The sequence below is a fragment of the Desmodus rotundus genome, chromosome 10, assembly GCF_022682495.2.
Source record: "Desmodus rotundus isolate HL8 chromosome 10, HLdesRot8A.1, whole genome shotgun sequence".
Lineage (NCBI taxonomy): Eukaryota > Metazoa > Chordata > Mammalia > Chiroptera > Phyllostomidae > Desmodus > Desmodus rotundus.
In genome coordinates, this window is record NC_071396.1 from 24,572,386 (window position 1) to 24,584,959 (window position 12,574).

At 45.4% G+C, this 12,574-nt stretch overlaps 1 protein-coding gene across 5 annotated transcripts in view; it reads left to right on the plus strand.

The window, feature by feature from the left end:
• HERC2 (HECT and RLD domain containing E3 ubiquitin protein ligase 2) overlaps nucleotides 1-12,574 on the plus strand; it is a 177,790-nt gene that overhangs the window by 28,574 nt on the left and 136,642 nt on the right. For all 5 annotated transcript variants that reach the window (XM_053913371.2, XM_053913370.1, XM_053913372.1 and 2 more), the window contains 4 exons: nucleotides 1,606-1,743; nucleotides 8,486-8,705; nucleotides 10,854-10,954; nucleotides 11,536-11,692. In XM_053913371.2, the coding sequence (XP_053769346.1) occupies nucleotides 1,606-1,743; nucleotides 8,486-8,705; nucleotides 10,854-10,954; nucleotides 11,536-11,692 (616 nt within the window). The remainder of the gene's footprint in view (nucleotides 1-1,605; nucleotides 1,744-8,485; nucleotides 8,706-10,853; nucleotides 10,955-11,535; nucleotides 11,693-12,574) is intronic.

Sequence of the window (12,574 nt, forward strand, 5' to 3'; positions counted from 1 at the left end):
GCATGTGCCCTGACTGGGAATCGAACTGGTGACCCTTTGGTTCGCAGGCTGGCGCACCTAGTAGTGTGATTACTGGGCCGCATAGTGCATGTCTCACTTTATACAAAACTGCCGCACTGTTTCTTAGGTGGCTTTAGGATGTTGCTCTCCCACCACCGGTGCGTCCAAGGACCCATTGCATGTATCTAGTCCAGCACTTGGTATCCCCACTGTTTTTTATTTTCGCCAATCTCGTAAGTGTATAGTGGGATGTCACCATTGTTTTAACTTTCATTTCCTTAATGGCTAACGAGGTTGCATACATTTTCATGTGGTTATTTGCCACTCTCAATGGCCTCTTGGGTGAAGTTTCTGTTTAGATCTTTTTATTCATTGGTTAATTAGGTTGTTTGTGTTCCTTTTGTACAGCCTTGAGAATGCCTTATACTTCACATTCTCATTACGGGTCTTTTGTCAGACATGCGATTTGTACCTTGGTTTTTCATTCTCTCAGCAGCGTCTTCTACAGTTTTCCTTCCATGGGTTGTGGTTTCGGTCTCATTGGGCGTTTTTGCCTAGTGCTTGGTGGCAGATTTTTCTCCTCTATTTTCAGGAGTTTCTTGAATATTTCTCCCTTGTTGGTTTCACATATTTTTAGATACTCCTTACTGTTTGTATATGATATGATTTCTGCTACAGACTTAGATGTATATTTCTAATTGTGGCATTTAGAAAATAAGTCTTATAGTAGGAGCCTTCTATAGGATAGGACAAGTTTACACTTCAAGGTTAAGGTTAACTCTTCACTTGTCATATAAATGGTTTCATGACATGTGTTCTTCACTGAAACTTTCAGTTGTCACTGTCCTAAGTCCAGGGTTCTCCACTTTCCTTTTGTGCCTGGGGCTTCAGAATACGCTCTGTCTGCGTTGGGGCCCCGTGAACAGCGGTGTTCAGTTGGTGGTGGAGCAGGGCAGGGTACAGAGTTAAAACGGTTTCCCCTGGACATGTAAGCATTTGGGAGTCACTGGATAAAAGCAGTTAATGTGAAATTCAAGGACGTAATCATTAAAGACTAAGATTCTGAGCTGTGAAATGCAGTAGGAAATGGATGGATATTTTGGAACACATGCTTCAAAGAAGAATTTGGGTGCTCTATTGATTTCTTTATTAAAAGGGTTACCGGGCAATTCATGTCTTTGTTAATCACACCGTACCTGTTATGATGTTAACTCATGTAATTAAAAAAATACTTATCTTTAGAGAGAGGAGAAGGGAGGGAGAAAGAGAGGGAGAGAAACATCAATGTGTGGTTGCCTTTCATGTATGTGCCCCCCACTGGGCACCTAGCCCACAACTCAGGCATGTGCCCTGACTGGGAATTGAACCAGAGATTCTTTGCTTCACAGGCTGGCACTCAGTCCCCTGAGCCACACCAGCCAGGACAAATTTATGGAATTTTTAAAAAAAATCATCAGACATTCAGCAAATGATTTGTGTTGTAACTTACTTAAATGGAAACTTACATTTCCATTTCTGGGAGGGGCATTTGCCAAGAGATTGACACGTGATGTTACATTTTGAAAAGGCAGTGACAAATTTAAGAAAATATTTTTAATTTTTCAGATGACGGTGTCGATACTCAGAGTGGGACAAAGAAAGAAGACCTGAATGACAAAGAAAAGAAGGATGAAGACGAAGCCCCCACACCTGTGTATCGGTCCAAGTCCATCCTCGAGAGCTGGGTGTGGGGCAAGCAACCAGGTGCGGTGACCTGAGCGAGCGTCTGCTGCTTTGGAAAGCTGGGTCTGGCTCTCACTCTCTAGATATACACCAGAGATGGCACTTTTTTTTCTTTTTATTTCATTGTGGAGTTTAAAAAAATTTAAGTTGAAATTTGTTTACATTGTGGTAAACTATATGTAATATAGTTTATGTATAGTTTATGTAATACAATTCACAATTTCAGCCATTTAAACATTCTTTTAATTTGTACTTTTTAAAAAGATTTTTAAACTGTAGCTGGTGTGGTTCAGTGGTTGAGTGCCAGCTTGTGAATCAGGGGGTCGCTGGTTCGATCCCCAGTCAGGGCACATGCCTGGGTTGCGGGCCAGGTAACCAGGAGGGGGCGCATCAGAGGCAACCACACATTGATATTTCTGTCCCTTTCTTTCTCCCTCCTTTTTCCTCTCTAAAAATAAATAAATAAAATCTTTAAAAAAAAAGATTTTGAAAATGTATTTTTAGAAAGAAGGGACAAGAGGGAGAAGGAAGGGGTGAGAGAAACATTGATCGATTATGTGCCCCTTACTGGGGACTGGCCCATGGCATGTGCCCTGACCGGGAATTGCTCTGGTGACCTTTCAGTTTGTGAGACAGCGCACAACCCACTGAGCCACACCAGCCAGGGCACAATTTCAGCCATCTTTAGTGTACAGTTCAGTGGACGTGAGTAGATTCACACCATTATGCAAGTGTTACACATCCGGCTCCAGAATCTTTTCATCTTGCAAAACAGAAACTCAGTCCTCAGTGAACCGTAACTCCACGTTCTTCTCTGCCCTGGCCCCTGGAAACCACAATTCTACTTCCATCTTTAGGATTTTGACTAGTTGAGTTACCTATATAAAGTGGTGGAATGGTATAATATTTATACTTTTGTGATTGGCTTGTTCTATTATTGAGCATAATGTCTTTGAGGTTCAGCCATGTCAGAATTTCCTTCCTTTGTAAGGCAGAATGATACTCTGCTCCACATGCAGTTTACTTACCTGTTCGTCTGTGGGTGGGCGTTTGGGTTGCTGCCCCCTTTTGGCCGTTGTGAATAATGCCTCTGTGAGCATAAGTGGGCCACGTTTGAGTCCCTGCTTTCAGATCTGTGCGTATACAGCTGGTTGTGGAATTGCTGGATTGTGTGGTGATTCTGTATCTACATTTTTGAGGACCAGGCAAACTTTCCCACAGTAGCTGTACTGTTTTAATCCCCACCGGCAATGTCTGAGTGACCCAGCTCGTCTGCATCCTCACCAGCTGTTGGTGTTGTCACTGTTTTTTTTTTTATTTTAGCTGTTCGCATGGGTGTGTGGTGATCTCTCATTGTGTGTATTATTTTATTTATTTTATTTTTAGAGAGGGGAAGGGAGGGAGAAAGAGAGGGAGAGAAACACCAGTGTATGGTTGCCTCTCATGTGGCTCCCACTGGGGACCTGGCCTGCAACCCAGGCATGTGCCCTGACTGGGAATCGAACCGGCGACCCTTTAGTCTACAGCCCACGCTCATTCCACAGAGCTATACCAGCCAGGGCCCTCATTGTGGTCTTAATTTGCAGTTCCCTGTGGTTCATGATGATGTGCCTGTTTTCACGTGCTTATTTACCATCGAGATAAATACATACATACATATATTTTTTACTGTTGTGTTTTGCAAGTTCCTTTTTAAAAAAGGTGTTCATAATTTATTTTTAGAGAGAGGGGAAGGGAGGGGAGAGGAAGGAGAGAGATATTGCTAGGTTGCCTACAGTATGGGCCCCAACTGGGGACTGAATCTGCAACACAGGAATGTGCCCCGACTGGGAATCGAACTGGTGACCTCTCACTTTGTGGGATGATTATCTTTCAACGGAGCCACATGGATCAGGATGAGTGTCGTGAATTTTTTACATATTTTGGATACTAGTCCTTTATCTTACATAGTCACGCATGCCATAACAATGCTTTGGCCCGTGATGGACCGCATGTATAACAGAGATCCTGTAAGATTACGATGGAGCTGCAAACTTCCCATCACCTGATGACGTAGGTGCAGTCTCGCTGTGGTGCAGCCCGCTACTCACTTGTTTGTGGTGCTGCTGGTGTGACACACGCACTGTGTGCCCGTCGGGTAAGAGCATAGTTTGTACAGTTACGTGTGCCTGACACTCGATGATGATTGACTATGTTACTGGTTGATGTATTTAACATACATATTTACCTGCTGTGGCTCAGTGGATTGAGTGCTGGCCTGCAAAACAGAGGGTCACGGGTTCGATTCCCAGTCAGGGCACATGCCTGGGTGGTGGGCGAGGTCCCCAGTAGGGGGCGTGTGAGAGGCAACTACACATTGATGCTTTTCTCTCTTTCTTTCTCCCTCTCTTCCCCTCTCTAAAAATAAATAAATAAAATCTTTAAAAAAAGTTTAAAAAATTAAGCTTATAATGTAAAAATGTAGAAGCTATGGTTCATTTATTATTGAAGAAAGAAAAATATTTTTAAAAGAGTTTAGTGTAGCTTAAGTGCATATTGTCTATAAAGGCATTTAAGATTGATGTTTCCTTTTATATCTGCGTGATATAGGTGAGGTATTAACATCCCCTACTATTATTGTACTGTTGCCCATTTCTTTATTTTCTTTTATTTTTTAATATTTTTTAAACTTTAAAAAAAAAAGACTTTATTTATTTTTAGACATAAGGGAGGGGAGGGAGTGAGGGAGGGAGAGAAACATTAATAATGTGTTGTTGCCTCTCACATGCCCCCCTACTGGGGACCTGGCCCCCAGTGCAGGATGTACCCTGATTGGGAATCGAACCAGCGACCCTTTGGTTTGCAGGCCGTTGCTCAATCCACTGAGCCACACCAGCTGGGGCTGTCTCTAGTATTCTGAGTGTATCTCTTTTACAGTTTTTAAAAGTTGTTGCCATTTCTTTTTTGATGGCTGTTAATATTTGTCTTACCCATTTAGTTGCTCCTGTGTCGGGTGCATAAATGTTCACAAGTGTTGCATTCTCTTGTTGGGTTGACTCTTTGGCATTGTGTGCTGCCCTTCTCTGCCTTCTGTCGCCGTCTTTCTTTTAAGACCTATTTCGTCTGATACAAGTGTAGCGACCCGCTTGCTTTCGGTATCCCTTTGGGTGGGATACCTTCTTCCATCATGTCACTTTCCATCTGCGTGTTCCCTTAGTCAGAGGTGAGTCTCTGTGAGGTGTTATAGAGATGGGTTTTATTGTTTTATCCATTCAGCCATGTGTTTTTTGATTGGAGAACCCAGTTCATTTACATTTAAAGTAGTTATTTATAGGCATGTATTCACCGCTGTTTTTTGTTGTGTCCCGGCTATTTTGTAGTCCTCTGTCCCTTTTTTCTCTTGCTCTCTCTTCTTTTGAGGTTTGGTGATTTTCTCCAGTAGTATGTTTAGATTCTTTTCTCATTATCTTTGGATGTAGTGTATGCTTTTGCTTTGCGGTTGCCATGAGGCTTACGTTTATACAAGTCCATTTGAAGTTGATAACTACGTACGTTTGAGTGCATTTTAAAGCTGTGCATTTTTACTCTCCCCTCACATTTTAGGTTTTTGATGTCCTAAGTCACATTTTTATATCTTGTGTGTCTGTTAATTATTATAGTTATTTTGACGACCTTTGTCTTTTACACTTTACGTTAGCTTTATATGCGATTAACCCACTCTCTTTTCTGTATGTTCACCTTTTACTGGTGAGATTTTTTAATTTTACTTTTATATGAAATCCGGCACAAGTAGTCCTTTTTTATTACAAAATCTTTTTAAAAATTTTTTATTTTTAAAAATATTTTATTTATTCATTTTTAGAGAGGTGGAAGAGAAGGAGAAAGAGAGGGAGAGAAATATCAATGTGTGGTTGCCTCTCGTGCGCCCCCTACTGGGGACCTGGCCTGCAACCTAGGCACGTGCCCTGACTGGGAATCGAACTGGTGACCTTCTTCCAGTTTGCAGCCCGCACTCAATCCACTGAGCCACATCAGTCAGGGAACAAAATCTTTTATTAAAAAATCATAAGCATGTCATTTTGTAACATAACAAAATCACCCTCAAGCACACCATAGGACATTCATTTTAAGTGAAAATTTCAAATTAAAACTATAAATCACTACACCCATATTATTACCTTGCCAACCACACTCAAGCAGGTGTTCCTTCTGCCAGACCCTGGATGTTTTCTTGTTACCAATTAGTTTCCTTTCTCTTTAGCTTAACGAAGTCCCTTTAACATTTATTGCAAGTCCTGTTAAGTTGTGCTGAGCTCCTTTAGGTTGGGTTTCTCCTGCAGCACTTTCAATGTATTGTCTTACCCGCTTCTGGCCTGCCCAGTTTCTGCTGAAAAATTTGCTGGCAGTTTTACGGGTGTTCTCTTGTATGTAAGAAGTTGTTTTTCTCTTGCTGCTTTTAAGATTTGTTCTAGTTGTTAACTTTTGCCATCTTAATGATGATGTGTTTTGGTCTGGGTCTCTTTGGGCTGCCCTTATTTGGAAATCAGTCTCTGGGCTTCATGGATCTTGAAGTATATTTTCTGCCCTCTTTATTTCAAGTAAATTTTCTGCCCTTTTTCTCTCTCTCTTCCCCCCCTTCCTCTCTCCCCTCTGTAATATGATGTTAGTATGCTTGATGTCCCTGAATTTGTCTTCACTTCATTTTTCATTTTGGTGCTCTGATTGCGTGAGTTCTACCGCTCTGTCTTCAGGTTCACTGGGCCTCCCTTCTGTCTCGTCGAGTTTGCTGGTGAACTCCCGTGGCCTCTTTTTCTGTTCACCCGCCCCCCCCACTCCCGCCCCCGCTGGCGTAGCTTCTGTCTCTTACTCAGATCAGGCAACTTCTGCCTTCTAGTCCACTGATCCTTTGTTCTGTTGTGTGTTTTTTTTAATGCTACTGTTGAGCCCATTCACTGGAGTTTTATTTTCAGTTATTACATTTTTCAGTTCTAAAACTTCCTTTTGATTTTTAAAATAAATTTCCTTTTCGGTTTTCATGTGTTTCATGTGTTTTCGTAGTTGCTTGTTGGAGCATTTTTATCACAGCCGCTTTAAAGTCCTTGCCCGATTGTTGTAACCTGTGTGTTATTTTGCTATTTTCATCTGAGTGTCTTCTTCAAATTCAGCTTGAGAGCTTCCTGGTTGTTGGTATGATGGGCGATTTTCTCTCGAAATGCAGACGTTTTCATGATATGTCCCCAGATGCCACGGAGCTGGCTTTCTGTGCCCTGCGCCGGCTACACTTTGTTACTGCCGGGGTGGGTGGCTGTTTTGCTCCCTCCCCAGGGGGTCTCCAGGAATGCTTACTTTGTTTCTTTCTTTACTCACACACGTGTTTCAAAGTATCCTAAAGTCGGATGGGCCAGGCGGTGAGACAGGGAAGCGGACGTAGGACGGGGAAGAAGAGCACCCCTGTGCCGGAAGCATGGGTGCTGGCTCTGGGCTTCTCAGCCAGGCAGGGGAGAGACGTATTATTACTTAAAAGGAGAAAACATAGTAACTCTCCAGGAAGGCAGAGCTTTTCCTACTCCTGGCTGCTGGCAGAAGTTCCACCCGGGAGGCACGTTGGTGACTCATCATTGGCTGGGCTGTCTCAGTGAAGGGTCCCCTGTGTCTGTGGGCGCTTGGGCACCTCTCTGTGCTGGCCCAAGAGTGACTCACGGAGGACGCTTGTGAATGGTAGGGCTGGAGCGTCATGTGTAAACCTTTGTCCCTCTTCATCTTGAGCCCCGTGTGGAATTTACTGTGCCTTCATCTAGTTTTCTGTAACTGTTAGCCCTCTTAGCCTGGGGAGCTTTCCAGACCTAGTGCCCAGCCCTGGTACTGGATGAGCCCCTCTGTGACCATGCCTGTGGGTGGGGAGGACAGCTCCACCCCAGGAGCGCCCTGGGTCTGGTTGGGTGTGTCCCTTTAATGCCTCTGGGAGCTCCTGCTCTCCCACAGGTGAAGCTCGCCCAGGTGCCGGGTGCGTGAGTGTGGCTATGGCCCCTTGGGGTCTGAGGCTGCTCTGCTGCTGACTGTATTGGCTGCAGTGCTGGCAAACCTGAGAGACAGCTCCGCTGTCACTGCCAGGTGGCTCTTCTGTACGGTGTTCGTGGCAGGCAGCTCGGTTACTGTTGGACGTGAGGCAGCCTAATGCTTAGCTGGAAGATCAGGGCCCTTAAATCATTTCCATTTAGGTAGTTGTCTTCTGGGTTCCTAAAAATTCCTTTACTGTGGACATTTCAGACATGCACAGCAGAGAGAACTTACGCATCATGCACACTAAGTATCTACTTTATCTTCCTCTGAAATATTCCCACGTGTCACCGTCCACGCATCTTTATGCGGGGCAATTTTATGGAGACCGTGTTTTATTTCGAATTGGGTTTCATAACAGGAGACTCATGGGTAGAGCATGTGCTACTGATAACCATTAACTTCCTAATTTCGGTTAAAAGAAGCTTTCGTACAGTGTTCACTGAGAGCCCGCGCACCACGGCAACTAAGAGTGGTCTCTCCCATGTGTCCCCATCTGGGTGACCTTGGCAAGTTCTCTGTGCCTCAGTTCCCCCCCCCCCCATAAAATTGCACACACAGTTCCGCCCCTTGATAGTGGCTGCGAAGGTGACCTAGTATGTGTCAAGTGCTTAAAGCTGTTTTTGTCACATACAAGGCACCCAGGTGTCACCTATTATTATTACCCATCTTATTAACATTATAGCAGACTAGGCCCCGCATAACGGGACGTTGTCTCGTTTTCCAGATGTGAACGAACTGAAGGAATGCCTTTCTGTGCTGGTCAAGGAGCAGCAGGCCCTGGCCATCCGTTCGGCCACCACCACCCTCTCGGCCCTGAGGCTCAAGCAACGGCTGGTCATCTTGGAGCGGTATTTCATTGCCTTGAACAGGACCGTTTTCCAGGAGAATATCAAAGTGAAGTGGAAAAGCAGCAGCGTCTCTCTGCCTCCTGCAGACAAGAAAAGGTAACTAGGGAATGAAGACGGAATTCTGGTGCCAGCTACATAGAAAGTACCGGCTGTTTTGTGCAGGAAAGTGAATTGAGGCTTTCGGTAGAGTTCCTTTTCCATCTTTATGAAGTTTTTTTTAATTTTTATTTTAAAGATTTTAATTTATTTTTAGAAAGAGGTAGAAGGAGAGGGAGAGAAACATCACAATTGCAACCCAGAAACATGCCTGCAACCCAGGCCTGTGCCCTGACTGGGAATTGAACCGGTGACCCTTTGATTCACAGTCTGGCGCTCAATCCACTGAGCTGCACCAGCCAGGGCTCATCTTTATGAAGTCTTAAGCTTGCCTTCCCTTTTTGAATGTTTCATGTCATTTGCACAGTGGCTTTGCCCATTCGCTCCTGCAGTGACAGGGTGTTTGTACAACCTGTGCTGTTGTTCAAACACCCTTTTCTGTCGCTGACTGTTTTGCTGCACAGGTGCCCGTGGGCACGTGCGGATTTGACAATGGCATCAGAATGCTATATTCGTTTTTCTTTTATTTTGCTACTGGATCGGAAACAGTCAGATTGTAATATTTACTGCCTAACTCATTTAGATGCTTCACTTCTTTCTTCCTCACCTGACACTTTTTTGTAGGAGCTGCCTTCAGGCATACGATTTTTACGATATCGGTGCACACATCAGCAGCTTTGCTCTGAGCACTTAACAGGCACTAGAACCTTAAGGATTGTGTAAAAGTGTATTTTTCCAGAATGAGGTTGTTCCGAAAAGCTAAACGAAAAGATTTCTGGATAGAATTCATACTTTATATAGTTCGGAGAGTTGCTTTTATTTGGTTGTAATATTGGCTTTTACTCCCTAAAGAGCACAGAGGAAGTACAGGAGGCAGAAAGAAGCCAGGGGGGTAAACCTTATTATCTTGCCTCCCAGAGAGACAAAGACGTGCTAAGTGTAGCTTATTTCCTTGTTTTTCAGTTGAAATCCTGTTCCCTGTCATATATTTGAGTAGTAGTTTTAGGATAAATTAAAATAGGTAGGATTCCTGACAGGGAGGATTCCTGCCCGCATGATGAGCAGGCTCTGTCCTTGTCCCCCTCTACTCGACTGCACAGGGCCGCCGTCTGAGCTGGCTGTCTCCCCCAGAGGGCCGGTGCACGTGGGTGCAGAGTGGGAGTGTCTCGAAGAGCTCTGTGTTTGAGTCAGGCCCAGTTCCCTTGGGAGCAGAGGTGGCTGAGTGCCTGACGTTTCTCTGCTCTCCTTTGTCACGTGAGGGTTGATGGGTTAATTGAAATCTCTTTTTCATTGAACAGAGGAAATTCTGAAAATGAAAATGAATTTATTTGAGATCCTTGTGGATTCATAGGCAGTTGTCAGAAATAGTACAGATTCCTTATACCCTTCACGCCCCCTAGTGGAAGCCACGTGCAAAGCAGTAGAAAAATATAAGCCATTTGTGTAACTATTTAAAATATGCCATATGAAGCCAGTCTTGTTATATGAGCTTTTGCCTACTCCTATAAGTTCACGTATATGAGTAGGAAAAAGCCTGCAGAGACATGGGAATGATAAGCACTGAGTTCGGGAGCGTGTCACCGACATCGGCCTCTCATCCCAGTAGTCCCTGGGCCAACACTGGATGGGCCAAAAGTAGGGAAAGGGAAGGAGAGAGGGAGAGAAACATCCATGTGTGGTTGCCTCCTGGGGGCCTGGCCCATAGCCCAGGCATGGGAATCACCCTGACTGGGAATCGAACCAGCAACCCTTTGGTTTGCAGGCCCGCACTCAATCCACTGAGCCATATCAGCCAGGGCCACTGCGGCAAGTTTCATGCCCAGTTTCTGTGTGTGTCCGTTTATCCTTCTCCCCTCTCCCCAACGAATAACCTCAGCTCCCTGAGGCCTTTTTTCATGGGCAGTTTTGCAAGTCATTTAAACTCCTTTTTGAATTTTTTTTTCCTTAAAGAAGATACTTTTCCTTTACAAAGTACATGAGATAAAAGTTTTTGAAAAACGAAGCTAAAAATTCCTTGTGACTCGGACATGTAAAGAAACCCACCGACTCCTTCTTGGTGGGAATGCCGGCATTGATGATGCCTCTGATCTGCTGTGGCCTCTTCCTCTGACTGACCCCTGTCACCACCCTCTCTGTGTGTCCCCGCAGTTCCCGGCCCCCAGGCAAGGGTGTGGAGGGCCTGGCACGAGTCGGATCCCGAGCAGCCCTGTCCTTTGCCTTTGCGTTCCTGCGGAGGGCCTGGCGGTCAGGTATGTGGGTCTGGTGGGCCGTTCTGTTTTCCGGGAGGCTCCACCTCCTCCTTGCCGCCACCACGGCCCCTTGGCCGACAGCGTGTGCCCTGGGCTCCTCTTCGCCTTGAGCATGACAGGCCGCAGAGTCCGACTTTTCAGGTTTCTGCTTCTCAAGAAAAAGTGCAAGGAGACTTGCTGGGGTGGCGAACACACAGCACAGTGCACAGATGACGTGTTGTGGAATCGTGCACGAGGACCCCATATAATTTTTTCAGCAGTGTCACCCCAGTCCATTTAATCAAAAGGAAAAAACTATAAAAAGCAACGCGGGGCCTCGGGGCTGATGAATTTTCTAGAAGAGCAAAAGTCGACTTCCTGACGCCAGAGTCATAAAATACAGAACTGACTTAGGCGACAATTCTGTTCCTTTTGAGTCTCTTGAGCTTAGTGACAGGGAGGTGAGGGTGGAAAATGGGACAGTGGTGTCCTTTCGGGCCCAGGGCTGGGAGGAGCACCCCGCCCCTGGCGGGTGGGGACAGCGTGGCTTGTCCGTGCTGCCGAGGTGGGAGTGGCCTCTGCTGACCTGTGCGTGTGTGCAGGCGAGGACGCGGACCTCTGCAGCGAGCTGTTGCAGGAATCCCTGGACGCCCTGAGAGCGTTGCCTGAGGCCTCGCTCTTCGATGAGAGTGCCGTGTCCTCTGTGTGGCTCGAGGTGGTGGAGAGAGCCACCCGCTTCCTCAGGGCCGTGGTGACTGGGTGAGTGCCCCTCTCCACATACCTTCCCGTGAAACTGGGCCCCGGCCCCCGGCCCCTTCTTCTTGTTTTTAATTACTTTATTCTTCTTAACTTAGCAAGTGAGCCTAACTTAGCAAGTGAGCATCCCAAAGGCATTGTGAGCACCCCAATAGCACTCTAGCACTCATGGTCTTTCTGAGTGTATTCCCTGCGCAGTGCTTTATTATATCCGTACTTATCCGTACTTCTTGTTTTTTTTTTTATTTATTAGAAAGGGGAAGGGAGAGGGAGAGAAACATCAATGTGTGGTTGCCTCTCATACGCCCCCTACTGGGGGCCTGGGCCTGCCACCTAGGCATGTGCCCTGACTGGGAATTGAACCGGTGACCCTTTGGTTCACAGTCCGGTACTCAATCCACTGAGCTACACCAGTCAGGGCTTCTTCATGGTTTTTAAATTTAAAGAACATGCACGCACTCAATACAGAATTCAGGAAGCACACACTTAGTCTCTTCTTCTCCCCTTCACCAGAGGTCACTGCTGTGTCCCTTCCAGCAAGCAGGGCCCTCTGTGGTCTCAGTGTGGATTTGGCTCCGCACGGTGCTGTGGCGAGGGGTCCCTGAAAATAGGCTTCGAATTAATTTCAAAAATTCCATTGTAATGGTCATGTTGGAAGATCCTCTCCCAGCTTGAGTTAAGAAGCCTTGTTATTTATTGTTGGGGCACAAGGAAAAGTTAAAATTATTTTTTTGATCACAGATAAACCTAAGCATAGCCATGTTGCCTATAGATTTTTCAGGTGGTTTTAGAAATCGGTCCTTCTCCAGTTCTGCAAAGGAATGTTGATACTCTATGAGTCTTACACGTCAGTGAAACTAGAAACTGATCTAAACATTTTACTCA